The sequence below is a fragment of the Streptopelia decaocto genome (assembly GCF_964273445.1).
Source record: "Streptopelia decaocto genome assembly, chromosome: 25".
Taxonomy (NCBI): Eukaryota; Metazoa; Chordata; class Aves; order Columbiformes; family Columbidae; genus Streptopelia; species Streptopelia decaocto.
In genome coordinates this window covers 2,942,851-2,970,259 of record NC_138680.1, presented here as the reverse complement: position 1 = coordinate 2,970,259, position 27,409 = coordinate 2,942,851, and the positions used below count along the sequence as shown (strand labels likewise).

Sequence of the window (27,409 nt, the reverse complement as noted above, 5' to 3'; positions counted from 1 at the left end):
CCCTCCAGGGATGGACGGAGTGTCCCCTGGGCCGAAGGGAACGCAGGGGGTGCAGAAAAGCAGCAGGCTGCTCCGCACGGCTTCTTCTGCACTGCTGAATCAGAGGGGTTTGTGCATAAGAGCAATGACTTCAGATGTGTGCCAGTACATCTGATCGTGGTTGCCTGGCTTGAATTAGTGTTTTATAAATAACAAATTAGTTAATCAACTCCAGCTTGCAAATATTTTCCTTTTTTCCCTTGTTCTACATTTTGTCGAAGCCTCAGGTGCCGTTGAAGTGTTGAAAGAGCCCGTGTCCATATTTAACCTCGGAGCCGCCGTGTTCCCATGATCACATGTGCACATCTGAACGGAGCTGGGAGCTTCTCAGTTGTGTCATGAGCAGCCCTTGGGACAAGATCAAAACATCCTTTTAGAGAAGGGTTTGGCCGTCTGCTGCAGACTGGGTGTAGCGTTACTGCACATCACAGCCAGATGAGTAACGCTCTGCCTGTGTGACAAATGCATGGGCCACACATTCTTGACGGATGACAGATCACCACGTATTGTTAAAAACCAGTATATTGTACAATAGTGATAAGGTGTCCTTACGTTTAAAATCCTGGCTTGCAAATAACATGTTTATTTCTTAGAGCAAGCTACTGGTAATTAATTCTTATTTATACTACTCTGGCACTTAGAGGCGCCAGTGGAGATCAAGGCAAATTAAACTTGTTAAAAACACAGGTGGGAGAGTCTGCAGCATGGAAAGCTGTGCTGAACATGCAAGAGGGATGGAGGCTGAGAATCAGAGAGAGATGAAGTGATTTGCCTGGGACAGCACAACAGCTGAGCCATGCAGCTACCCCCAGTGCTTCTCACTACTAATGTAAAATCACAAAAAATATTATCTCCCCAGATTTTCATGCGTTAGTGCATTTAAACGGGTTTTACAATATTGGGAATTATCAGAATTCTTGTTGCCTTTCAGGGGAACCTGGATCTCCTAAAGCTTTACAAAGAATCTGCCGCTCTGATTTGCAATGGCACTGCTTAATGAAGTAGTAGGTCTTGCTGAATATCCCAAACAATTTGCCGCCGACAGAACTAGAGAAGCAGCCAGGCTGGTTCTGGTCAGACCGTCCAACCTGCCCCGCAGGTACGTGCACAGCTCCTGTCTCTGTCACCAATCTGAAATACGTTATCGAGTCCCAGTTCACAACGCTGGAGCCAAGTGGAGGTTTACGCCATCGAGTCAATTTTATGAACAAGAACATGGAATCTTGAGCAAAGTGCGGTCCTGTGACCGTTCTTCCAGATGTTCCGAGTACTTTTCACAGAATCACAGAATGTCAGGGGTTGGAATGGACCTCAAAAGATCATCCAGTCCAATCCCCCCGCCGGAGCAAGAACACCTACAATTTGAAAATCTAATTATGGAAGGTTTATATTTTATTTAGATTTATTATCTATTTATATTTATTATATATTTATTTTTATATATTTATATTTATTGTATATTTTTATATTTTGCCATCTGCTCTTCTAAGAGTTATAATTGGCGTACACTGCTTTTACATTGTGTTATTTTAAGGCCATTACCTTAATCTGGAGGCATGGCTCGTACATCAGAGTACCCAGCTGGGTTGATGCTACACCACACTACTTCTTAAATAAATTTGTTTTGCTTTAACTTTTAAAACAACCCTTTTGTTTTCTTAGTTATTAATGAGTTACTTTCAAAAAAAAAAAAAAAGTATTTATATTAACAGTGCGAAAACGTCTGCGTGTTTATACATCAATAGCGATAATAAGAACCATTAACCGTAGGTGCCCCCGTCCCGACAGTGTTTGTGTCGCTCCCCCGTGTCCCATTAGCACCTTGCGGGCCGGTTCCCCGGGGCGGGCCGGCCGGGAGCAGGTGATCCCCGCCGGGGCGGGGACCAGCCGCTTCCCTCCCTCTTTTTCCTCCCTCTCGTCCCTCCTTCTCCTCCGCTCGGCGCGGCGGGGGAGGCAGGAAAGTTGGGCGGCTGCCGGGAAGTTTGGGAGCCATGGCGGAGCGGGCCGGGCTCGGCGGGGCGGCGCTGGGCGAGCGGCCGCGCTGAGCCCGGCACAGCCCGCCCGGGAGCCGCCGCCATGGCCCGCTGGATCCCCACCAAGCGGGAGAAGTACGGGGTCGGTGAGTGCCAGCCCGGACCCCCCGCCCCATGTGCCCCTTCCCCGCGCTCCTGCCTTTGTGTCGCCCCCCGCCCTGCGGTCCTGACCCCCCCGGGAGCCTCCGCTCCCTTCCCGGTGCGCTGCGGCCCCGGCTTCTCTGCACCGCGCCTTCATTTGCTTCCCCGTCTAGATTCGTTTCTTTCGCATGCCCTTGAGTCGTTTCTGCTGCACACACCTTCCTTCTCTCCTTCTTTCTCCCCTTCTCTCCTTCTTTCTCCCCTTCTCTCCTTCTTTCTCCCCTTCTCTCCTTCTTTCTCCCCTTCTCTCCTTCTTTCTCCCCTTCTCTCCTTCTTTCTCCCCTTCTCTCCTTCTTTCTCCCCTTCTCTCCTTCTTTCTCCCCTTCTCTCCTTCTTTCTCCCCTTCTCTCCTTCTTTCTCCCCTTCTCTCCTTCTTTCTCCCCTTCTCTCCTTCTTTCTCCCCTTCTCTCCTTCTTTCTCCCCTTCTCTCCTTCTTTCTCCCCTTCTCTCCTTCTTTCTCCCCTTCTCTCCTTCTTTCTCCCCTTCTCTCCTTCTTTCTCCCCTTCTCTCCTTCTTTCTCCCCTTCTCTCCTTCTTTCTCCCCTTCTCTCCTTCTTTCTCCCCTTCTCTCCTTCTTTCTCCCCTTCTCTCCTTCTCTCCCTCCTCTCTTCCACTTCCAGCTCTCAGCAGTGAGCGTTCACTCTCTGAACCCCTGGGGATGGATGGATGCAGTGTGTGTGTGTCCTGCTCACACGCCCAGAGCTCTGCGTTTCTGCAATCCTACAAGTTTCGGACTGATGTTTGTAATTTTGCCTCTCCAGCATGTTTTATAGCGAGGAGTGCTCTAGCGCAGCAGCAAAAATGAAGATGCGGATAGAAAAAGCAATGGTAGGATAAGACGGTTGTAGTGAGTGATTTCAGGACTGTGTCTGACATCTTTGCAGGAGGTGGAAATCTTGATGTAGGGCGAGGAATGGTGAAAACTTGACTGACACCTTGTGCCTTCTGTACTGCTGCTTCCTGACGTTTGAAAGGAGGTAGTTGAATGCTGGCTTGCTTTTCTCGAGGAGGAACATCATCAGTAGTGTTGCTGATCAGTTCTGCTTTTCTTGAGAGTTTTACAAGTTGAAAACCACCTGATTTTGAGGTTGCTTGTGAGAATTGGGCAGAGAACAATAGGCAGGAAACCACTAATGACACAAACAACTGATAGTTTGTTTTAATGAAGACTGATCTTGTGTTCGCTGTGGACTTCCTGATGTGAGAAAAGAATATCATTTCATGCTTGCAAAGTGTTAATTGCCTTGACTTCCATGAGGTGGTTTATTCAAGTTCAGTCCATGAGTTTAAAGGTGAAGAGCCTCATCCTGCACAGTTTTTTCTGGATTGAAGTTACTGGGTTTCCCAGCGGCTTTGCGGAGAGGCAGCGCGTTTCTCGCAGGACTGCGGCTCAAGCTTCAGAGACACCATACGCAGCACAACCTTATCTAAGTTCTGCTCTGGTAACCAGGAGGGTGTGTATTGAACGCCCTGAACTTTGTTTCTTGCTGTGTAGGTAACAGCCCAGGCTATTTATATGTATTTATATATAGGTATGACTTGGTGAGATGACTTTGACCATCAGGAATTTAAAAATTTTGGCGTTCTTACGAAGTAGACTATATGATGCTAGTATGATTGGCTACGCTAGGTTATGGTGGGGTTTTTTCAAGCCCAGCTTTGAGCAAGGCTCTGCTCCCTCCAGAATGGCCCTGGGCGCTGGGATGAATCACAGGCACTCCTCTCGTTTCCTTTTTTATTGGCTTCCGGGGAGTTTTTTTGTGCTGGTTATGACAGCTCCTCTGCCAGAAAGGGCACCGGCCCGTGAGTAAGCGGGGTGGAGGGAAACGCTGCATTTTCCTTTATGTTACCAAACCAAAAGCGTGCTCATGGGAAGCAGCCCCTTAATTGTGTGTGCTCATACAGCTGTGTGCAGACACAGGGACCAAACCGACACAGAGCCTGTGATGCTTCAGCTCTTGCATTTAATTCGCAACCCGAACTGACGGGTTTAATCGACAGGCAGCAAACAGAACGATTTTTGCAGTGAGCAGCTTTGTCAAGTGGTGTTTGATACATGGCGTTAATGGAATCGGGATTTTGGCAATTTGATCTTTGCAGACTCGCTGGTTTTTTGTCTACAGTTGCGTCCCGTGCTGTGCTCCAGATCCTCATTGGTTTTGTGCTTTGAAGAAGTTGATGAAGATGGAAAGGGAAACGTGAGCTTCTTGGGCCATTAGTCTGCCTCCTAACCAAGGTTCCCGTTAGTACTAATTATGGAGGTGGTTGTAATGAGGGTAATACCACTGGTTTGCATGATACAGGCCGTTAGATGGTAAGAGCTTTCATTCACTGGTAGCATGGGTAGCTGTGAAGTTTAAAGATGCAAGTTCGTTCCTTTCACAAAGAACACACACATTGTGGCTATTAGTCATCTGTGCTTTGGAAATGAATATAAAGCCACTTGCATTTATTTTAAACACATCCCTGTAAATCATAACGCAGTCAGAAATTCCAAGAAGTAAACGATGTGATTCAATGTCAGTTGTCTGATTTTTTTGCATTTCAGTTCAGGATGTGTTATCTCCTGGATTATTCTACAGATTTGTCGATTGCCCATTCAAACTGAGTTGCTGCCCCCTGGTTCTGTCCTCAGTTGGTTAAACCTGGAGCGGGGATAATCCAGGTGGCACATGGGCTGAGTTTGACATGGCAGAGAGCGCGACATTGGAAACTGTGGCATTTTTGGGGACGCACAGTGAGAGACAAATGACTTGCTGTTTCTCACTTGGAATGTATTTTGGACCCGGTAGCAGATGGGATTTTGGAAGCCTCAGCCTTGTAAAGGGGCAGAACTGTTGCTGGTCGTCTGATGGGCAACATCTCGCCTCTCTTAGCACCAGGATCTTCTGGCTCTCACCGAGCTGCTTTGCAACGTGCTTCACCTCTACTTTGGGAAGGAAAGATACTACCTGGTGTATCTTCCTTGAAAGCTCTTCAGTTCTAGCGCCAAACTAAATGAAGTGACCCAGGTGCTTCTCTCATAAACCGTGTCATTTGCAGAAAGCCTTTCATGCCGACTCTTTTCAGCCCAAAGAGCGTGCTCTGAGTGCCTGAATGACTCCCCACCATTTTTAACTTTTATTATCTGGTTGTTTTAAAGTTATTAACTTAGCCCATAAGGAATCAACAACGTAATTATTTTCTTTTTCTGCTGGCAGTGACATGGGCTTGCGTTAACTTCAGCTTAAGTGTTACATTAAAAGCAGCTCATCATCTGTTCTTAGCGTGCAGGCGTCCTTTGTGGACTGGAGAAGACTGTATTAATGGTTTCATTACCAAATACAAGAGAATCCGTTCCATTTTGCTCTCAGAACCCTTTTTCTGATCCTTCTTACAGGCAGGAGCAGCCTGGTGAGCCAGGACAGGAACCAACCCAGCTCAGCACCAATTCTGAAATGAAAAGCGCTGAGTTTTCAGCCAGAACGGTTTCCAGGTGACTGTAATGATGCTTCAGGTGCACACACGCTTTATGTGTCACCTTCTTGAACTAACAGGATGTGAAGTGTTTGTTGATGATTATGCAGTTTGAGCTGGGTACGTACCTGTTGTTCAGCCGGTCCGCAAAGAAATTATTAACCGAAGTTTTACGGGAAGAGCTCTGCGATGTGAGGTTCACGTACCGCAAAATGCTTCAACCCAGCGACAAACTCGGGGCTTTTCAGCAAAATGCTGAAAGCCGCAAATTGTGATCGTCGGCTTAGAAGGAGCAAGTGAAAGCTCAAGCAGCGTTTGTTGCCTGTGATCTCTCCAGATTGTTAAACGTAGAACTTAAAATACTATTGTGAGCCCACAAAAACTCCACTGGTCAGTGAGGTATTTCAGTACATGGTTTGTAACCTTTGTAGTCTCTGAGTAAAACCAGAGTCCTGTTTTGTTTAGAAAATGTCTTAAAATATTGGATTGAAGGGGAGCTAATGAAAGCAGCTTGGTTGCCCTGTGGAAAGCGGTTTGATCTGGTACGTTTTGGAAGGTGAGGAGTTGGGAGGGAAAGGCTGAGAAACCTTTGGGCAGCTTTAATTCCCAAGCTCTCCCTGCATCTTCACATCCCATTGCAGGAGTTCCCATTTGCATTTCGAGTCAGCAGATACACGGGTGGCTCTTTGGAAGGTGATTGTTTGATTTGACCTTAACCATATTACCTCTTTTGTTTGTTGGTTGGTTCTTTTTTCTTTATTTTAATATATATATATATATTTGTAAACAGACAGGTAATTACCCCTAACTGGTGGCCTTTAAAACCCATTACATTTTTCCCTGCTGGAAGCACCCAAGTGAAGGACTTTCCTTGTCGTGAAGAAGTATTTACTTTGTTGAAATACCATGTGGTGGTTGAGTTACAATCAGCTGCGTCATGTCTTAGGAATGGCAGTAATTTTTCAAATGTAAACCAGTGCCTGCCAGCTCCATGTGTGATTTATGTGAGCAGAAATGCAGAGGAGCAGGGAGGAACTGAGAGTGCTGCAGAATCAGATTTTCTGGCTAATGGTTTCAGTTGTGATATACTGGGCTATCAGGTCTTGGCTTCATGTTCAAAACTCATACGTCTTGTGCAAAGTTGTCCCAAAATAGTCTGTGATCAAAGGAGTTTCACAGTGCTGATAGTTGCACATCATGTAAAATTAGAGGTAAATTCACATTTGTTTCAGCTTGCTCCTTGGCCTGGACTTCCCTTCTAACTGGAACTGGAGTCAACTGTTGTGCAGCAGGTTCTTGACAAGGGCTCTAGGAGGATGGAAGAGCCCATGCCCATTGCAGAAGTGATGATCTTTATCAATACAAACACTCTATAAATAACTCATTTTTTCTCTCTGTTTGCTTTGTTACAATGCGTCTAAAAATTGTTGTGTCGGTGGCAATACTAAGGAAACTTGGAACAGGGCAAAACCAAAACCTTGGCATTGTTGACAGCCCAAAGTTCGGAATCTTCAGAGTGGTATGCCACACTTTCTTTCTGATTTAGTTCCTCAGTTTTTATTGCTGTGTCTGCAGTTTGTTTGATGTGAAAGCCGGCTGTGCTAGTTCTCACTTCCATAGTCCTTTCTATTTTGTGTTAATCCATATTAGCCCAAGTCTGTCTTCTCTTACTTTTGGTGATTACCACTCGACCCCTTAAGTAATTCCCTCTGAAACTAATCCTATGGACTTCAAAGGCATTGCTGACATAAACAGGACTTGTAACCATCCTTCTTCTTACTCTTACTTTGAAAAGCAATAGTTCTAGAAGTGCCTTGTGACTTTGGCTCTTGGGTATCCACCTTGAAGCATCCCCAGCAGTCCTGGTGTTTATGAACTAGCACAGGATTGATCTTACTAAACATCAGGTTCCTATCTGGAGGCTCCAAATCCTCTCCTGAGGGATCCAGAACTGCTTGTGGAGGTTTGGCTGAGCTGGCTCCTGCTCATTAGCTCTGTGTCTAATTGCTCAGAGGTGTCGAGGCTGGAAGCACCAGGTTCCACCAGTTCTGGATTCACACCGGTCTCTTGCACGTTCTCGTGGTTCTTTCGGCGTGAGACCGTGTTTGCTGGCACCGATGGGAGCGACGGAAATTAAAAACACAATAATGAAAGTTCACAAACTGAAAAAACTTAATAGGATATTGATCAAGAAGCAGTAAATGTGGAATAATCCACTTGCGCTTGACTTGACTGGTAGGACATTTCTTTCAATTGGTGCTTCTAGGGGAAAAACATCCTATTTATGCTAGTGTATTAAAGACACAACCATGGCCAAGCTTCAGGCCACCTTAGTCCAAAGTCATGAATGCGTTTATCCCCGTGCTACTAGAATGAACCTATGTTTTCAGGTCTAATGCATTTAACTTATGATTTAGTGCCTAAAATACTGTAGTGAATTTTGGTGCATTTGCCAGGAAACACATCCTAATAAAAGTGGAGCATAAATACGAATTACTAACCAGCTTTCTAGGTGGCCAGGTCACGATTGCCTTCAAAAACTGCAGATGTCACCGAGTGCGAGTTGGTCTGGTTGGTTAAGCGATAAAAATGTCTTTTGGGGACGCATTGTAGCTCCTGGGAGGGTGTCCCAGGGACAGAGGGGAGCGCGGGGTAAAGCATGAATTGTCCTGGCAGCCTCTTGGAGCTTTGACCGTGTCTGATACCGTCAGATTTTTGGAGGAGTTGCCCCAGTAAAAGTGAACTTCATTGTGGAAAGTGCTGAATCCGGGCAAAAAGTTCATTGAGATACAACGGAGATAATAATAGTTTTCTGCTCTTGGGAAAACTTGGTACTTTGATCCTCTGTAATAATTAAACAGTTCATAACTTCAGCTCTGAAGTTCTAATACTGTTTCAGAATGTCACGGGCAAATAGTGGCCAGTTAGTTCTGAAAGAGTGTGCTTTTTTCCTCTATTTTTTTAAATGCAAGAGCAACTAGCTTAAATATTAGAGACCTGATTCTTGTAGCACTTGCATTCTCATTGCACTGACGATGTGGGGACTTCAGGATGCAGAGATGGAGCTCAATGTGAGCTCTAGAAAATGAAGGGAAGGCTGCAGCACGTGGTACCTGCTTCCAAATTCTTTATCTCTTTGCATCTTGTGCAGTTTAATTAAAACTAATCTGCTTGCTGCAAATTTGGGATTAGCTTGTTCTTGATCTCGACAACAAAGGGATCAATATTCCTGTTTGGCGTTTGTATTTTTCCATCCTGAGTAAGACCCTGAGTTCCCAGCCAAGATCTCCGGTTCTTCGTTTCAACACTGTTCGCCTGTTTGCTTGTTACCTGAGATAGGAGGCAAGATAAAAATGCTTTGGAATGAAAGGTCTCTGGAGATGTGAAAGTGGCTGCGCAGTGCCAGTTCCTGACCGGGGCTTGTGCCATTTTGCAAACACGAATCAATGAAACCACAAGCATCCATTATGGGAGAGGAGTCTGCTCCGAAGCCCGTGTTGAAGAAGGACTGAAGGTGCAGAGGCCGGTTGAAATCTCTATGGTTATGAATATTAGGAATTCTCCTTGTGCGAGCCCTGCCAGCACGCGTTAGCTGGTTTCTACAGAGGTGGTAAAGGGTTTTTTGGCAGCATATCCCAAGTTTCTCCAAATGCAGCAGCTAGATGGATGAAAGTGGAGAGGGCTTGTCTGTCTCCTGCTGCACACGGATGGAGCGGGGAGGGTGTTGGAGACCTGAGAACACTTGTATGAAAGCTCATGGCTGATGCAATGGGGTCCCTCAGCTTCAGATTCTCTATGGGTCTATGAGCGTGGATCCGTGTGGGTGTTGTGGTGGCAAGAGACGGCACTGAAGGTTTAACTGGAGTGAACTCTGTGGTGAAGACTGGCCCGTAGGCATCTTGGACTCCGTGCTCAAGTGTTTGACTCTTTCGAGCTCCTCTCATCTCCACCCTCACTCCCTCTGGAAGTAACGCATACGGCAAAACTCATTAGTTAGTAACACAGCTCCGTACAGTAGTATTTCCAAGTTTTCTTTTCACGTCCTTTGATGTTTTGCCCAGTAAGAACTAGGACAGTAATTTAAAGCCAGTGGCAAATTCACTTAATTCTTTTGAAAGTGCCACACGCTTTCAAGTTGGGAATTAGCTGAGTAGTCCTATTTATCAAGTGATGGTTTTGGTTGCCTTTTTGCTTTTACAAATCTGCTTGAAAATTTCATTGCAGAAGTCACTCTTGTACTTAATGTATCCAAACACAAGTTGCAGGTTTGCAGGCTTGGAGGGATAAAAGACTTAGTATAATTCAGTTGCAATTGTATGCGTACTGTAAATAAGTATCTGTTTCTTCACAGGAGGTTACTTTTGTGAAAACTGGATTTCAGACCTCGAGTAGGTATATGCAGTTGTTAAAATGTAGGTATGTAGGTCCCAAAATGCACAACGTAAATGCATAATACTTTTTAAGTTTATTGAATTCCCTTGATATCAATAGGCCAACCTGAATACAAGCCAGAGTCTGGTTCAGCTAAAGCCAGTGTCAAAACTGTTGATTTCTGTGGTCGTATGATAGTTTGAAACAGTGTTATGAGGTTAGAATGATTGCTCTCAAGGACAAGACAATGTGTTAATATGTTTTCAGGAGAATACTAACCATTCAGGCTAGATGTTACTGCTCAGATTTCAAAGAGGCAAAATAAACCTGCAGGGCTTGGAAGATATGCACCTTACAATAATATCAAGCGCCCTCTAACCTAATAAGATCTATAAGGCGCCCGTCATTATGGTATCTGGTTCTTGCAGCCTCACCAGTAGATGAAAAGGAGCAGCCTCGTCTCGTCTCCTGCATGTTGAGAAGGTCACTGTGTCACGGTGAAAGCACTTCCATGTGTATCTTGCTAAATGAAGCAATTAAACAGACTAGGTAGGTGTGTTTTGTGAAATTAGAACTAGTAAACGATGCAGCTTTGATAGCACCAGGATCTGAGGTTTCTCTGTAGTGCAGTAGTAACAACAATATTGGTGGCTACTGCTGCACCTTTGCTGCAGGAGCCAGCTCTGTCCTGCTCAGAATCAATCAGAAAACAGGGGTGCCAATGTGCTGCCACTGGCTTCTTGTCTTCTCTGTCAGCTGAAGGAGGGTTTGCTCGATGAAAGCACAAGATCTTCCAGGAACCCTTACACCAAGAACCACCTTCCAGTGCGGCGTCATCTTTTTGCGCTTGGAAGCTCCTTTTGGCACGTGAGTTCCGAGCTGGGTTCTCCTGCATCTGTTCATCCCACTTGAACGTTGACTTGCTATTTTAGTTTGAACCAGCCAGCCCTGAAGCAGATGGAAGTCTTAAATGCATTTTACACTGCAGCTAATGCTTTGTTATTTTATCTTCCCTTTTTCTGTTTCGATGCTGCATTAAGCCGGGTGTGGTATATTCAGGAGCAGGTTGGCTCTTACGCTGCTAGTACTGATTTATTCCTCCATTGGCTCGCTCTTACTCCAGACATAAACTGAGACAGCTAATGTAGATTAATTATTTATCTGAGCTTAAAATCCCTAAGGGCCCTTTCCAGTGAAAATAATAAAAGAGAGTAGAGAGCCTAGTGAAGAAAATGAAACAGCTAACAATGTATGTGTGTGTTCCCAGTCTGTAAGATAGAACAGAGTGTTTCCGTGTGGCTCAGATCACAGAAGCAGCTGCACTTGGGCGGTTTCTACCCCGAGCACAGTTAGGAAGAGGTGAAACACCTGACGCCGTGGTGACATTGTTCCTGGTGTCCAAATCAGTGTATCTTTGGGATGTGTATCTCTGTATAGATGCACTCTGAGAACAGAATCTCCCTTATTTCCATACAGCTACTGTGGTATAAACACTTAGCAATAAATATTTGAGGGGGAAATGACTAATGGGAATTCTGCAGAGATGAAAAGACGGAGATTATTTCTTTTTCCTTTATAATCAGCCTGTCTCATGCTTCGGCAGTTCTGAATCATCTCAGTTTGCCTGATCTGAATCTACTGAGGAGCTCTAATTAAAATACACGGGCTAATTTGTCACTGGCTCTGCCACTTGCTCCAGAGCATTGTTGCGGAACTGACTGTGGTTTTGGTCTGTAGGGTTTAAAGCCGTAAGAGACCATGGGGTGATCTGCCTGGATCCCTGTTCCCGTGGGCTGAGGTCGGGAAGTTGGTTTATTTCTAAAGCAGTTCAGGCTTTAAGAGATTAAACCATCGATCCTAAAATCTGATCCAGCCTACAATGGGGAGACGGGAATATCTAAATTTGATGGCAAGACTGAAAGATATCTTCCCCAGCCTCAAATTAGGAATTTAGTTTGATTAAGAGTGTTTGTGCAGGACACCAGGGTAAGTAAAAGTCCTTCCAAGTGTATTCCTGTGGTCAGCCCGAAACAATAAGTACTCAAGATGTTCAAGGTCCACCTCTAGCTCATTAGATGTTTGACTCTGAAGTCTAACGATGGCTGGTAATTAAAGCATTTCCATCCGTGCAATCCTGTTATTCTGGATTATTTGCATTCAAAATAATAAGCAGTCACTTGGAACATTGTAGAGTTGAGACTGAATGTCAGCATCCACCAATTCAGGAGCAGTGATATTCTTCATAACAAGGAGTTAATGGACGCATTTCACACTGTTGAACCATGACTTACTTTTTTTTTTGAACTAGTCTGACATATAAATCTTAATTATTCTATTCTCAATTTTTCAGACACAAATTCCTGGGAAGTTACAAGAACGTTTTTGCTCAAACATCAAAAAGCCTTTGTTCCTATTAAGAATTAATTCCTTGGGCAGTTCCTTGTTTTTTAAATAAAGCCACTGTATTTTTGGTTATATCTTGGCAACAGATAGCATACCAGGCTTCTCCAAATGGGGTTGTCCGACATAAATGCCATTTCTTAACACAGGGCTGTTGCAGCATAAAAGCACATACTTCTGTTTCCGTACAATAGTTTGTGACTCTTGAAAGATGTAATGAGCTGAAGTCTGGTTGTTTCAGCAGCGCTGAATGTGACTCTTTGTTCCGAGGCAGCAAGCTCAGCCCTGTCCCATCAGACACGGCCAGCGCAGGGTTCGCAGGAGCGGGACACGGCATTTGGCAGCGGTTATCGTGTCCTCAGAATGGGCGGGGGGCTGGTTATTTCCAGTGACTTGGAGATAACGGATCTCGCAGCGCCCGTGTTTTCCAGGCCAATAATCCACATATCATATGCGTTTAAATAAGTTGTTGAGGAAAGTTTTCCGTATCGTTCTGCCGTGAATTACACACAAAATAGCGTGTGACAGCTTCTGCCGCGTTGCCTTGAGTTTTGGACGTTTTAGCTGAGCTTCCCTTTTAGATCAGTCTTGAAAAGGAGCTATGGTGTGGTTAGAATGGCTCTAGGAATTAATATTTGTTTTTCATCTTTCACTATGCTGCAGATGAACAGTGCGACACGCGGGTTTTCTGTCCTCAGTTTCCCTACGTGCAAAGGAACAGCTGCTGCCTGTCTGTGTGTTGGTGGTGGCAGACACTGCATTAGTGCCAGACATCACTTGTCCAGATGTGCAAAGCGTCTTTAAAGAGCGGCCAGATGTGCTTGTGCCATCAGAGCTGCCCACACCATCACCTCCCTTCCAGATGAATGCTGTTGGTACGCACAGGGGAGAAAAGCCTGATATGGACACACGCCCAAACACCCCCTGGTTGCACTAAGAGCTCGGTGAGGCTCGAGTTGCCGACAAACCTCTTGCAAATTAAAGCTTCTCCCACGGCTCCTGGACGAAGTGAAGCTTTGTGGGTTTTCAAAACGTGTTTTGTTTTGTTTTAATAGAGTTGTACTTATTTTCATGCTCGACATTGAGGCTTCGCGCTGGTTTAAGTGCTGCTGCTGGGTGTCTCACAGATCAGGAATGTGCGCTGTGATTAATCATCTGTCTTCGTACAACCGGAGGGAGTGACATAACTAAGCTCTTCCCATCCCAACCGTGCCGTGTGCCAGCCCGCACCAAACTCTGCCTTCTCAGGAAGGCCCAGCTCTCTGTCAGCTCTTAGTCAGGGCCTTGGAAAGCCCAGACTATGGCAGGTTCCTTTGCCATTCCTGCCGTCCTTGTCTCTGCTGGTGACTTGCGTGATGCTTCAGGACGTAGCGTGCATCCCCGTTGTGCAATGCCTGTGGAGTTCCGGCCCGATCCGTTTTGAGGAATCGCCTTCTGCCCTGGAGCATGAAAATTGCTTCTTATCTGCGCCTCCATTGCTCTGGCTGCTGTCACCGCTCACGGAGTTATCTGGTGCCCTTTTGAAACCAGCCCTGGTGTTGACTCCTCTGACCTTCCCTCGTCATGAATTCCATAGACTGTTTTAAAAACATCTCTTAAACTTTTCACTAGTCAAAGTGGGGGACTGTAAATTAAATAATGTGATACATTGCTTCTAGTTATGCTCAAAGAATATGGTCATTAAAACAAGCCCAGTATCTCCTCCTTACAGATCAAGTTTTCCACCCCAGCCTCTTTATTTAGATTAAATTTGCCAAACTTCGGTGCTGCTTTTCATTCAGATGAGAAGAGGAACAAGATCACCGTTCTAAAATGTATTTCAAAGGACAAAATCTCAGCTGAAGTTTAACTTGAAGCAAAAAGACAACTTCAGATATTCCTGCAAATTTGGGGACAAAAGTCTTTGCATTTTTTTTCCTTCTTCCTTTCTCGCTGCTCTGTCAGGGCTTTATGTGAAGGATTTCTGTTTTATCATCCCGTGACCATGTTTGTTATGCGAAGCTCCCGTTCTCTTTCAAGTCTGATCGAGGTCAGATTAAATACACACAATGCGAATAGGCTCAGCAGTTCAAATAGCTGCAGATGGGCTGTTTGGGACAGGACTGACTTCAAGCGGCAGGAAGCATCAGTTCCAAACAGTAAAGCTCCCAGGGAAAATATGCCAGCAATTTGTCTTTTATAACCTTGCGCAGAACCAGATTTTATAGACAGTGACCCTGCGTTCTTGTTTAATTCAGTCTAGCAAAGCAAGGTACTGCAGATCTTGGGGGATGCCCAGTGGCAGAATCCTGGTCCTTTGGCTCGTGGGTGCTGCACATTGGGATCTGAAACCCTCTGGTAAAGCAGGGAAGGGAACTGCGACGTTTAGTTCTCTCTTGTGGCTGTTGTGATCTCTGAGGGAACTGCAGTGTTCAGTTCTCCCTCTTCTTGTGGCTGTCGCGCTCCTTGGGTTGGAATTAACTGTGTTCTCAAAAGAAAGGCTTGTGTGGTGCCCACCCACCTTTCCGTTAGACACCCGCTGCCGCTCCGGCTGCTTTTGTCTGGAGCTAAAGCAGCAATTTATGGAAAAATCCAGCCTGGTATTCATATAATGTCCGTTTGTCCTGCAGGAACCCAAGGCATCTAGAACTTGTACATAGGAATCCCTATACGGATAAGCACACGCGCTGTTTCTGAACAGGGAATCCAAACTAAACGGGAATCCCAAGCAGTGTTTTAAGGCAGAAAATGAGGCAGTTGGTCCAACTGTAACCACAGGGGGAAACTCCAGTAGGCAGGATGTAATCAGCCAAGACGGACATGGGCTGAGACCCTCTGCTTTAAATCTTGACAGTGCTGTCGCATTATTAATGTCCACAGACATCAGGCACTGCAAACCCTTGCAGAATTGTTTTCTATATATAGCAGAAAGATTTCTTTTTAACTGAATCACACACGATATTAACCAGTTTTTGCATCGGTTTATGATCTCAGCGTCTGTCAATACAAGGTAGTTCTTAATGGGCTACTCTGATTTACTCCTGTGTAGCTTCATGTTTGTCGTTGGTCATCAACATTTTCCAAATTCTTCTGCAAAAATATGGATGGGAGTTTTACTTTTGGGCCTATTCTGGGGCCTTTAAGGTGTCTAAACTGAATATCCAGATCATCACTCAGAGGAGAGAGAGGAAACTGGGTGTCGAAGCAACCGGTGCCCGAGGAGCACAAGTCCAGTCGCATTCCTGTAGCCCTCAGGAAACCAGTGGAATAGATTGAAGACGTTCTGGCCGTGCAGCCCTCACGCTGTGGGTGCCGTGAATCGGTGCCACCGTGAACAAACGCTGTAAAATAAGTATCTGTTGGTGACCAGGGTCTGTTTCACATACTACAGGGAGTTCACATCACTTGCCTACTGCTGGTGGATTATTTATAGTGACAATATTTTAAAGAAAACTAGAATATGTGAGATAATTTCCGGTGCGGTAAGCCACAGTCGTTTGTTTATGCTGGACCCTGGCCAGGAGGCAATATACCTCATCCTGATGGGAATGATGGGCATTCGATGCGAATTTCCTGACACGGGAGCTCCGTTTTTTATTGATTTGTTTCTTTTTCAGAGCGAGTTGTTCAAACACAAGCCCTCTGAAGAATTTTCCCAAAGCCCCCTGCAAATGTTTGCGTGATTTATTTGCCTTCGTTACAAAAATAAACATCGTGGTTGCTTCCCTAATACATTTCCTTGGGGAACAGATTTGGAGGCTTAAATACGACACTTACACGTGTGAGAATATTGCGTTGCTGCATTTAAGATGGGATTTGTACTTAAACCAGTGTTTCAAATACATAAATAAGATCACCTCATTTTGCTAGAGGGAGTGGTCTGTTCTGATTTGGCCGATCAATTCATTGCACCATAGCGAAGCATTTTCCCGATTGCTTTATGGGTTTTTTACTTGTGTTTGATTGAAAGCAAATTCAAATTACACTTTCTGAAGGCAGTTTAGCAGCGTGGGCTTCTGGACTTAATCCTATTCCCACTGGGAATCCGATCAGCATTCAGATTAGCTTTGTCTTTGGTGGGGATTAGATCTGCAGAGAATCTCAAGTTTTTGTGCTAAGATTGGGTCTTGTCTGGAAAGAGCCTTTGGTGGCAAATAGTCTGAGGTGTTTAATAGGGAACAGTGGCATTTTTTCTTACGACATCCAGTTGATGTTGTTTTGGTGGTGTCTGTGAGTGCTACATTGCAGTCAGCCCTCTGAAACACTAATAAAAAATGACAATTCCCTAATTGATCCATAACCTCTGCCTGGGTAACAGTGACCTTTGCTGGGCAGGTTGTCAGTAAAGTGGGAAGATGCAGATTCTTAATATAGTGTCACAAATCCACATGCTTAAATGTAAATGACAAACTCTGTTAAGAATGATGTTTTTTCCTTGCAGGAACTGATGATAGTATCTGGAAATACATATGATACATACTTTTCCAATGTATTATATACACAGGTTAGCTTTATAACTTCATAGTGCTTTTTCAAAATAATATTCTGCCTTTGACAGGTGCTACGATGCCAGATTATCTTCCAGCTTTCGTGGTTGTGTTTTTCATCTCTCTCTTCTCCCTTTTTAGCCATCTACAATTACGATGCTGCCCGAGATGTGGAGCTCTCCTTGCAAGTTGGTGACACCGTTCACATTTTGGAGATGTACGAAGGTAGGTTGCGAATCACTTCCAAGTACTTTGCGCTCAGTTTTGAAAGTAAATATAACAAATCAAGAGGGTTTTTTTAAGTAACGCACATTTCAGATCTAGACTTTCAACTTCCGATATGCACGAAAGTACAAAGCTTGCTGTGTAGTGTTTGCTCGATGCACTTGACTTTTAAAAAGGTATGAAAAATAGAGAAGCGGCGATGGTATCAACGCTGTTCCGGGCAGGGGTTTGCCAAGGTGAGATTTCACTAATGCTGCAGGAGAAAGAAACACTCGTGGCTGTTCATTCCTGTGTTCACACCACTCCTGTTGACTTTGGCTCCTCTGGTGCCCGGCCAAGCGCAGGTACGGTTGTGTGATCACAGAATCCCAAAATGTCAGGGGTTGGAAGGGACCTGCAAAGCTCATCCAGTGCAATCCCCCCATGGAGCAGGAACACCCAGATGAGGTTACACCGGAGCATCTTCTGTGAGTTACCAGAGGGTTCTCTTGGCTGTTGCACCTCGGTTTGCTCCATCGGTCACCTGGAACGTGCCTCCTTTTCCTCCTGGTTGGAGGCAGCAGGCGCTGATTCCCCAGCCGTATTCACGTGAAGGGCTCTCTGTGTCACACGCTCGAGAGCTCTTTGTGTCGTGCAGCTGGGTTTTGGCTGGCTCCGCTCTGTCTGCAAGAACTGGAGCGCACAGTTTGTTCCTCGCGAGCGGGGCAGCAGGGCTGGAGCTTGCGCTGGGGTTTGACGTTAACAATCAAAGTTATCTGACCCTCAACTGGCTGAAGAGCTTGGAGACATAACACTGATACAGCCGAGACGCTGGGGAGGTGTGTGAGAAGCAAAGAGCGATGAAGTGAATTAAAGTGCAAGCCAGAAGGTGTGGGTGCAGCTCGTGGTGCGTGTCTCTGTGCTGTGCAAACTTTAAGCGTTATGTGGCTTTGCACAGATCGTAGTGTCCGGCAGATTCCTAAGGTGCAGTCCTGCTGTTGAGCTGCCTTCACAATGAGAGAAAGCACCTTTAAATTGCTAAATCCCCGCTCATTTGCACTGGTGCATCCCATAGGGGCCTATTGAAGAGGCTGGGAGTCCTTGGCAAGTTGGCCGGATTTGGGCTGAGACTCTGGCATCGCAATTCTGTTGGTAAAGCTTTCTGTTCCTGTGCTCTAAACAGATGCTTTGCCTAGTGTTTTATAAGTCCCAGTTGCAACTGCACACTTAGGCTTGGATTGTGGGTGAGACCGATTTTAATTGACATTTGGTATCTCTTAGTTGGGCTTTGGGCAGGCTTTGAAACAGCATGGTGTTTGCATTACACACAAAGATCTACAGGATACCGGTTTTATTAGACTTCGTTTTAAAACGAATACCCATACACCCTCTGCAAACCACGGTCTTGTTACTTTAGGTGTTTTGGTCGTAATACACTCTTGTGAACAGCAAAGCAAGGTGTTGTTTTTCCTCCTTTGTCTGTCGGGTTGCATGAAGTCTTTGTACAAAATTCCTTTTTCCACTTGATAGCAAGATAAGCAGAGCTTATCCTGTTGTTTGCCAAAGGTTGTCAAGACCGGGCATATGCTGCAAAATCCAAGAAAAGAAGGAAATTTGCTGCGTCCAGTAGTTTGAAAGCTGCTCCAGTGCAGGAGTTTCTGACTCTCTGGGAGTCTGTCCTTGAGTAGTGAGCTGGGGAGGATACATTTCTGGTTAGGGGAACACTTTCTAATCTGCAGTATATGTTATTATTGCATGTGAGCTGTGGGAACTGGCCGAACTGCAGGCAGAAGGAACGTGTGCCCACAGCCCGGGATTCCCACCGGTTTCTTCTCCTGATGAAAAGATATTTGCATTGAATTTGTTCCTAGTTTCAGCCTCTTCTCTCTCCTCCGGCCACTGGAGGTAAATGAAGCAATCCCTTGTTTTATTTCAGCGCAGAGTGTGTTTGGCGCTGAGAGACACGACCTGACCGTGGAAGAGGAGCAGGGACCTTGTGGTTAAGCACATGGCCTGGGATCGCATCTCTGTGTAACTTTTTGTTGTCTAAAGAATGGTGCAGTAGCTGAAATGCACTGAATTCACTTTTCAACTGAAAAGCCTTTCTCCGTTTAGCACATCTCTGCTTGGAGAAAATACTCACGAGAGTTATCTGTCACTCCTCTGAAGGTTTCGGCAGGTTTTTTCCTTTAAAGAAGAAATCAAGTAATCAATTGACCGCTGCTGAAAGCTTTTGTTCCTTTTAAAACGATGAATGTGGTTATTGAAAAGTGGAGCAGAATTGTGAAAAGATTGTGCGAGGTGCTTGCTGAAATAGTTTTGCATAATAATATACAGCGTGCTTTTATGCAATAATTGCCAAATATTTGACAGGAATATGGTTAATGCCAAGAGGCCATTTTAGATATGAGGAAGCTGTGGAAGCTGAGAGACTGTGTCAAATGGAATTGAAATCACTGGGAAAATATTCTCGTTAAATTCCACGAGCTTTTTATCACACCCTAAACAACTTAACATTCAATTAATTCCAAACTTGGATAAAAATAGAAACTAAATCTTCTCATCCCTAATCCAGTACCTTATCCATTGCTCCATGATGGATGGATAATCTTGTCTTCATCCCGTGGAAGGAATGGAATCTCTTCTTTCCTCCTAACATGCTACTGGAATATTGGGGGTTATGTGGTCACGCTGATTCGTGTTCTCGTTGTCAGAGAAAGGGGCCAAAACTGTGCTAAGGGTGGGGGGAAAAGCAAACCACTCACACATACACAGATCACCAATATAACAAAACAAAAACCACGCTAAATTCTGATTTATGCTTGAGGGGATCTCAGATCCACGGTTCTTCGTGGAGCCGCCTTTGCTAAATATGGAAATGTGTGGCGGAAAAGAAAAATATAAAGAAAGAAACCCACCAGCCTCCACTACTCTCTTTACCCGATTATTCCCTTAAATCCCTTTGCCTTCCCGCTGCTGCTCCCCCTGCCAGGCAGCTGAACGTAATCGTCTTGGATCAGCGATGTCTGGCTGTATAGCTCTGGACATCACTCGTATTATAGACCATAATCTATACCCTTCATGGTTGCTAAGGGGCAGTGTTTTCAGTTTCAGTGCAATAGAACCTTAGGAGAAGAGTCAAAATCCAGTGCTGATGGAGACAAACGATAAAGGTGAGGGCAGAGAGGAAATAAAACCCTTTGTCTGACACCATTTGGAGGGGGCAGAAAAGATTGGGAGGGGGTTGCCCACAGCTCCGCTGCTCTCCCATCTGCTCGTTAAGCGAGGCTTGCTTGAGGGCATAAAACAGAGTCTTTTCATGCACTTGTATCTTGGTGACCTCGAAATCAAAATACTGGTCAAACCCCAGGTGCTGAAGAGAGAGGAGAGGGACAGCTGAAAGGGAGAGATGCTGCTGAGTCTCGGGGATCGCGGTTATTGCTTTACTCAATCTTGTCAAGATAATATTGAGAAACAATATCTGTACCAGGGTTGGGATTTTTTTGCCTTATCTAATCAACCATTCTCTTTGAGCCCTCCTTTGGAGGAAGACTTGACTCAGGCATAGAAGGAAATAAAGAACTCTACAATGTGGAACTCAAGCACCATCTCTAAGATGATTTGGATGAAAACGCACTTGGTAGAAAGGAAAATTTTAAAGGGGTGGAGTGGAAAACAAGAAATACATCTTTGTTTCCCTTTGACAGGTTGGTACCGAGGGTACACGCTCCGAAATAAATCCAAGAAGGTAAGACCTCACTTCTCAGGAACTCTTAGTTTTTATTTCACACCTGGCCCGGCCCCATTGGGTGCTGCGAGCTGCTGCGCTTCTGATGTGTTTCTTGTCTTCATATCATACAGGCCTCCTGATCACTGTGCCATTTTCCTTAGTGATAGAAATAAATGCCCTTGAGCTAAATATTTCAGAGCCATTCGCTGGGTCCTCCTCTATTGTAAGCACGTGTAATCATTTGAACTAGCAAAATTGACTGTTGCATATCTGCATGCGTTGGTTTATTGCTTTATTATTGTGCTTACGGACCTGTACGCAATCCAACATTAGTTACGTGTAGTGGTAAGATGAGAGTTTTGATTTGACCTGGAAAATACTACAGAAATGATGCGTGCGTGGATCTCAACCAAACGCGATGAGGTTTGTGAAACCAATGTGAAAACTGCATGGAAATCCGGATTCCCATAGGAATCAGACAAATGACTCCAAGAATATTTTGTCGCAAGGACAAACAAGTAAGACTGATAGTTTGCAAGAGTTTACAGGATTTTGTAGCAGGAAGATGAGCATCATTACAAGTGTGAAACAAGGAGCCGACTTCTCTGAGGTGCTAATATCAAGTATAGTGCTCAAGTGTGCAACCTGATGCTCCATATGGTCTTTCTTCCTCTGATACCAAAACTGGTGGACCTGACACATTTCTGTTCTAGGTAAATAGTAAATATCAGTCACAGCCGCTGTTCTGCTGGTCCTGCTCTTATCTCTTTCCCCTGCTTTCTGTTGAATGCATTTTTGTCATATCCTATGGTGTGATGTATTCATTTTATTTGTGTTTTATTTTTAGGGCATTTTCCCCGAAACGTATATCCATTTAAAAGAGGCAATCGTGAAGGACCGGGGGTAGGTTGGCGCATCTTGAGATGTACTTTCGGTAGCGAAAACAAAGGAGTGCTGTTTCATTTAAAAACAAGAAGAAACCAGCTTAAGTAGTGGTGGTTGAAATGGGCGCTACTGGTCTGTGTGACCCGCAGGACACCCGCCTGTGCTGGACTTCTAGAGCTGCATAACTTCTCATTTTCAGAGCATTGTATGTACCCAAACCAGTTGTACACGTAGGTGCAGGGAAATACTATTCGTAAAAATGAAGAAGCTCTGCTAGACAAGTTAGGAGTGAGGCAGGTCGATCAAGCTGCATTTTGCTCCTCCGGGGACTCCTGCGAGCCATAACACAGTCCTGATCACAGCCAAGTCGCCAGCAGGAGTGTGGATTCCTTCCTGGCTTGGAAAACATTGACGGAAATGACTCCTCGTTTGACTCTTAGAGCCGGTTCTGTGATCGTTACAGTGAGAGGAAAAGGGCAGTTGCAAAGGAAGAGGCTTCAGAAAGTACATTTGTTTTTTGTCTTTAATAAGCGTGGCCAAGTTACCGTTGCACGGGGTGATTCTTCCAAACATGATTTCCCTGTTCCTGGAATGGATCCATTGAGAAGAACAAAACTGACAGTAACTGGAAACACGTTTGCATGAAAAATGAATAACGAATGTGCCTGTATGGGTTGGAAAACCAATTGAATAACTTAAGAATCCTGGCATTGTGTGTGAGTGAATTGTGTGAATATCAAGCCCTCTGAAGTTTCCATTTCCATATTTATCAAAAAAGGATGTTTTACTCCTAAGTTTTAATCTTGAGCGTAACACCTTTTTTTCTCGTCTCCTTTTTCCTCTAGGCAACATGAAACAGTGATTCCGAGTGAATTGCCCCTTGGACAAGAGCTCACTTCTACCCTGAGGGAATGGGCAGTTATCTGGCACAAGTTGTATGTGGTGAGTTTTATTCAGTTATTGGTGTTTTATTACATGACCTCAGATGAGCTGAGACAGGGCTTTTTGCAGGGCACTTTACGGCTTTGAATAGAACATCATACAGAATTGAAGAACTGTCATTATTGTACAATTGGTCTTAGGAGAGGCTGAAAATGTTCTGCTCTCCACTGAGTGGGGTGTGTGATCCGGACAGAACTGTGGTTTGGTCCCCACCATGGTGTTCGCTGTGCTTGAATAATTGTGTGATGAGGTGGTGCCGATGAAGCGCCGGCTGGCACGAGTCACACTCAGCATCGGGGCAGCTGCTGGGGCTGGGGCTGAGTCACCGTCACTCTTATTATCAAATTATAATAAAACAAGGGCTCCTGCTTTGCCTGTCGTCCGTCTGTCCTGAATGAGAACAAGATATCTCAGCTGTGTGAGAAAGTTCTGCATGAAACCAGGGTGCTGTTTTAACAGAACCTTTAGTGAGTGTGAAACCTGTTTCACTGGAAGTATTTTAGGTACTTAATAGAATAATTGATGCTCTCCCCAAAGTACCTACAGCTCAAAGATAGACAAAGGGTGGAAAGGAAATTAGGGCCATGTGTGGAAGATTTGACTTGGCAGAGGCCAAATAATACATTAATTAGTAGGGTGGGGGAGAGACATCTCATCATCTCATCCGCGAATCTGTTTAGTAGCCTGACCATATGATAGTCACCTCGGAAAAGTCAGGAGCCAAAGTAGCGCAGGGTTTGGTGGTTCTGCTGAGGTAGGTGCATTCTTGCTCAAAGAAACACAACTGCAGTTCACAATCAGTTGCTTTCTTTTCAAGGTGATTATTAAGGCACATTAGACAGAGTCAAACTTGATTTTCCTTCCTTTAGTGGTGAGTTCAGCCTGCATAGTATGTGCTCTGAGACTTTAATTAAGATGACAGAATGGTTTTAAATTAGCTTTAACCATTCCGTTTACCCAGCGCAAGCTTTCCTATTGAAAATTTCACCAGGCCACAAGTACGTTTTGTTTGTGCACCACGAAACCACGAGAATTTGTTCCACCCTCTTAATTTAATGAGAAGCTGTATGTGATGTTATTATTGTATGAAAAGAGACTTTTGTTCCCAGCTCCTTTTTTTTTTCTGAATAACTTTAGGATCCTACCCTCAGAATGTATTTTTCTTAAGAGCAGAAATCTCTCATGTTCCTGTGCTTAACCAATGTAAGTCTTAAAACAGTCTTGGAAAATGTTGTGGTTTTAAATGAGTTTGAGTTTATTTTATTTTCCCTTGCAGTATGTATTAAAAAGAACTACACTAAAGGAGGAAGGACGTACTTGAGGAGAAAAAGGAAATACAGGGGATTTCTTTCTTTGGCAGCATTTCATTTTACTACTTTGATTTCTGTGGTTTTCAGGAAGCATTAATGAACTTCATGTAGTTAATAGGAGTTAGGTGATGCAAACGGTTGTAGAAGAACTCAGCTTTAGCTGACTGGCAGATTGAGATCTGCTCTGTATTTCCCTGAAATCTAACACAAGTTGCCTTCTCTTTGCAGTTGTTTTAATGCAAGTTAACACACTTTTTTCTTTGTTTCCCAAGTGTATCTTCCCCGTAAGAACTAAAAGGCTCATCTAGCCTCCATCAGCCCCTTTGCGTTCGCCCAAATCCAAAGGAAGGTGGTTATTTATAACTCCCTTTAGATTGGTGTTCTGAGGGGCAAGTTAAGAGTATTTTATATCATTTGTGTTCTTTGCAGAGACAGACACTTTAACCTTGGCAGTGCAAAGTACTGGAGAATGTGTTCCATGGGTCTAATCTTGTACTGTCATATGGTGCCCGTTTCTCAGATATTTTTAGTTAAATACAACTTGTATGGTAGATTCAAGCGCATATATTTCAGAAAGCTTCCTGAGCTCATCGTTTTCAAGCTATCACTAGCTTAAAATTGCCCCTTTATTTTCTGTAGGACAACAAAACAACCCAGTTTCGGCACGTCCAGCAACTGACTTACAGCCTGATCGAGTGGCGGTCGCAGATACTGTCCGGGACCCTTCCCAAGGACGAGCTGGCGGAGCTCAAGAAGAAAGTCACCGCTAAGATTGACTATGGCAACAGGTGAACTCCAAACTGCGTCTTGAAGGCCGGGGGGAATCCCAAATCCTGGTAAAGGCTCTTGGTGGTGTAAACGACCACGCAAGGAGAACTCTGAATTAGGATTTACATTTTTCCTTGGGAAAGGGATAATTGTGGCTTCCAGTCTCCATCAGGATGTGATGAGGCTGCAGGTGGGCAAGTAGCAGTTGGTTCTTCATATGCCAGCAATCTCTGACTTGGCAGCAAACCTCACCTGTCTGAATTCTGCAGAAATGCTGGCACATGGTTGGATTTCCATGGAGCACGTTTGTGCCTTGCTGGCTGGAGCCAGGATTCGCATGCTGGTTAGGAACTGAACTGCTTTATCAGCAACTGAGTGATAGAGTTCTATAGGCCACCAAAACTCTGCCTTTCACTGGTTTGTACAGAACAGGGACTGTCTCCAGAACTCATTTATCTGTCTGTCAGACTTGATTTAGGTCAAATACGTCAATTAAGAAGAAGGCTTATGGCAAAGAATAATAATTAGCAATAATCCATAAGCCTGATGGAGACATATATACTTTTTTTAAAAAAACAAAACCACCTTTAAGTGAGAACAAAGAAAATGTCGTATTAGAATTAAGTTACCTGACTAATGTTTTTTCCCTTTAATGGGAAAAGGAGGGGTGAGGGATAAGTGTTTTGCGACAGGAAAAGCAGCAATGTGATGATTACAGGGGTGGAGTTGGTGTGCGTTGGCTGCCTAGTGCAGTCCACACTTCCATCTGTGGTTTGGGCTCTTTCAGTCACCTTTGTTTCTTAAGTATTGTGTTGCTTCTCATCCTCGTGACTTGCACGCTGCTCAGGATCCTGGGGTTGGACCTGGTTGTGCGAGATGACAATGGGAACATCTTGGACCCAGATGAAACCAGCACAATCTCTCTCTTCAAGTCCCATGAAACTGCATCCAAACGGATTGAGGAAAGAATCCAGGAAGAGAAGGTACATCTCTCGGCTCTGCCTTTTTTCCTCTTCAAGTAACTAGTGACCCACTGTATTTGTACGTTTCTCTTGAGGATACTGAGGTCCTTTGGTAGCAGAATTAAATTCTGTTTGTTTTTAATGGAATTACTCTCCTTTGCAGTCCCTGCAACAGAATTTGGACCTCCGAGGGCAGCCGATATTCAACACAACACACACGTACAGCCTGTATGTAAACTTCAAGAATTTTGTCTGCAATATTGGAGAAGATGCAGAGCTGTTAATGAGCCTCTATGATCCTGATCTCTCCAAGTTCATCAGGTAGGGGTTTTTTGTAGATGTGGAAGTGATTTAGCCATCATGATGGTCATTCTAAAGAAGCCAGGAGAGGTTAGAAAGGGAGATCCAGCAGATAAGCTTTTCAGTTCTGTTGGTTGCTGCCCCAGTGGTGATGTGAAAGGAGGTTATTTCATTTCAGAATCTGACAGAGTTTTTCAAATATTCCTAGAAGATCAAAATACTTTTGAGTTTTTACCCAGGTAATGGGAATGTCAGGTGGTTTATTGAATATATTTTTTCTTCCTTTATTCACAGTGAAAATTACCTGGTTCGTTGGGGCAGTAATGGGATGCCTAAAGAAATTGAGAAACTAAATAACCTGCAAGCGGTCTTTACCGTAAGTTGTTGTATTTACATTCTGGAAATTCTTCCCTCACACTGCAAACATCTCGGTTTTGGGTTCTTGCCCTCGCCCAGCACAGAGGAGTCATGTGGCACGTTGGGTTTTTTCATGAACACTTAAGATCAGAGGAATGCTTCTGAAAAGTGGTTTTTTTTAATACATCAATCCAAAGCAGCAGTAAAGGTGTATTATTCTGCAATACCACCGTCAGTGGGTGTTGCCAAGACTTGTATTTCTGAAAATCCTGTTGGGCACTTCTCTGTTGGAGCTGAACTGTACCAGAAATCTAGGCTTGAGATCAGTTATGTGTTGTTCATTGCTTTGCTGATGATCCTCCTCTTCTTTGCATCAAGATGTTAATGGAAGAATTGCACACAAATGGAATGATTTTTGACAAGTAGTAAATGTGGCACAAATTAACTGCCTTGTTCACAGAATCCCAGAATGTCAGGGGTTGGAAGGGACCTGGAAAGCTCATCCAGTGCAATCCCCCCATGGAGCAGGAACACCCAGATGAGGTTACACAGGAAGGTGTCCAGGCGGGTTGGAATGTCTGCACAGAAGGAGACTCCACAACCCCCTGGGCAGCCTGGGCCAGGCTCTGCCACCCTCACCAGGAACAAGTTTCTTCTCAAATTTAAGTGGAACCTCCTGTGTTCCAGTTTGAGCCCATTACCCCTTGTCCTGTCACTGGTTGTCACCGAGAAGAGCCTGGCTCCATCCTCCTGACACTCCCCCTTTAGATATCTGTAACCATGAATGAGTCCCCCCTCAGTCTCCTCTTGTCCAGCTCCAGAGCCCCAGCTCCCTCAGCCTTTCCTCACCCGGGAGATGCTCCACTCCCTTCAGCATCTTTGTTGCCCTGCGCTGGACTCTCTGCAGCAGTTCCCTGTCCTGCTGGAACTGAGGGGCCACAACTGGACACAATATTCCAGGTGTGGTCTCCCCAGGGCAGAGCAGAGGGGCAGGAGAACCTCTCTGACCTACTGACCACCCCCTTCTAACCCACCCCAGGTCCCAT

General features: G+C 44.7%; 1 protein-coding gene across 1 annotated transcript in view; it reads left to right on the top strand.

Moving 5' to 3' along the window:
- Nucleotides 1–2,001: 2,001 nt before the first annotated feature.
- DOCK5 (dedicator of cytokinesis 5) overlaps nucleotides 2,002–27,409 on the top strand; it is a 69,214-nt gene continuing 43,806 nt past the window's right edge. Inside the window, exons 1-9 of the mRNA XM_082072485.1 lie at nucleotides 2,002–2,158; nucleotides 17,047–17,130; nucleotides 20,817–20,857; nucleotides 21,687–21,742; nucleotides 22,570–22,666; nucleotides 24,616–24,764; nucleotides 25,592–25,727; nucleotides 25,870–26,027; nucleotides 26,301–26,382. Coding sequence (XP_081928611.1) covers nucleotides 2,116–2,158; nucleotides 17,047–17,130; nucleotides 20,817–20,857; nucleotides 21,687–21,742; nucleotides 22,570–22,666; nucleotides 24,616–24,764; nucleotides 25,592–25,727; nucleotides 25,870–26,027; nucleotides 26,301–26,382 — 846 coding nt within the window. The 5' untranslated portion in view covers nucleotides 2,002–2,115. The remainder of the gene's footprint in view (nucleotides 2,159–17,046; nucleotides 17,131–20,816; nucleotides 20,858–21,686; nucleotides 21,743–22,569; nucleotides 22,667–24,615; nucleotides 24,765–25,591; nucleotides 25,728–25,869; nucleotides 26,028–26,300; nucleotides 26,383–27,409) is intronic.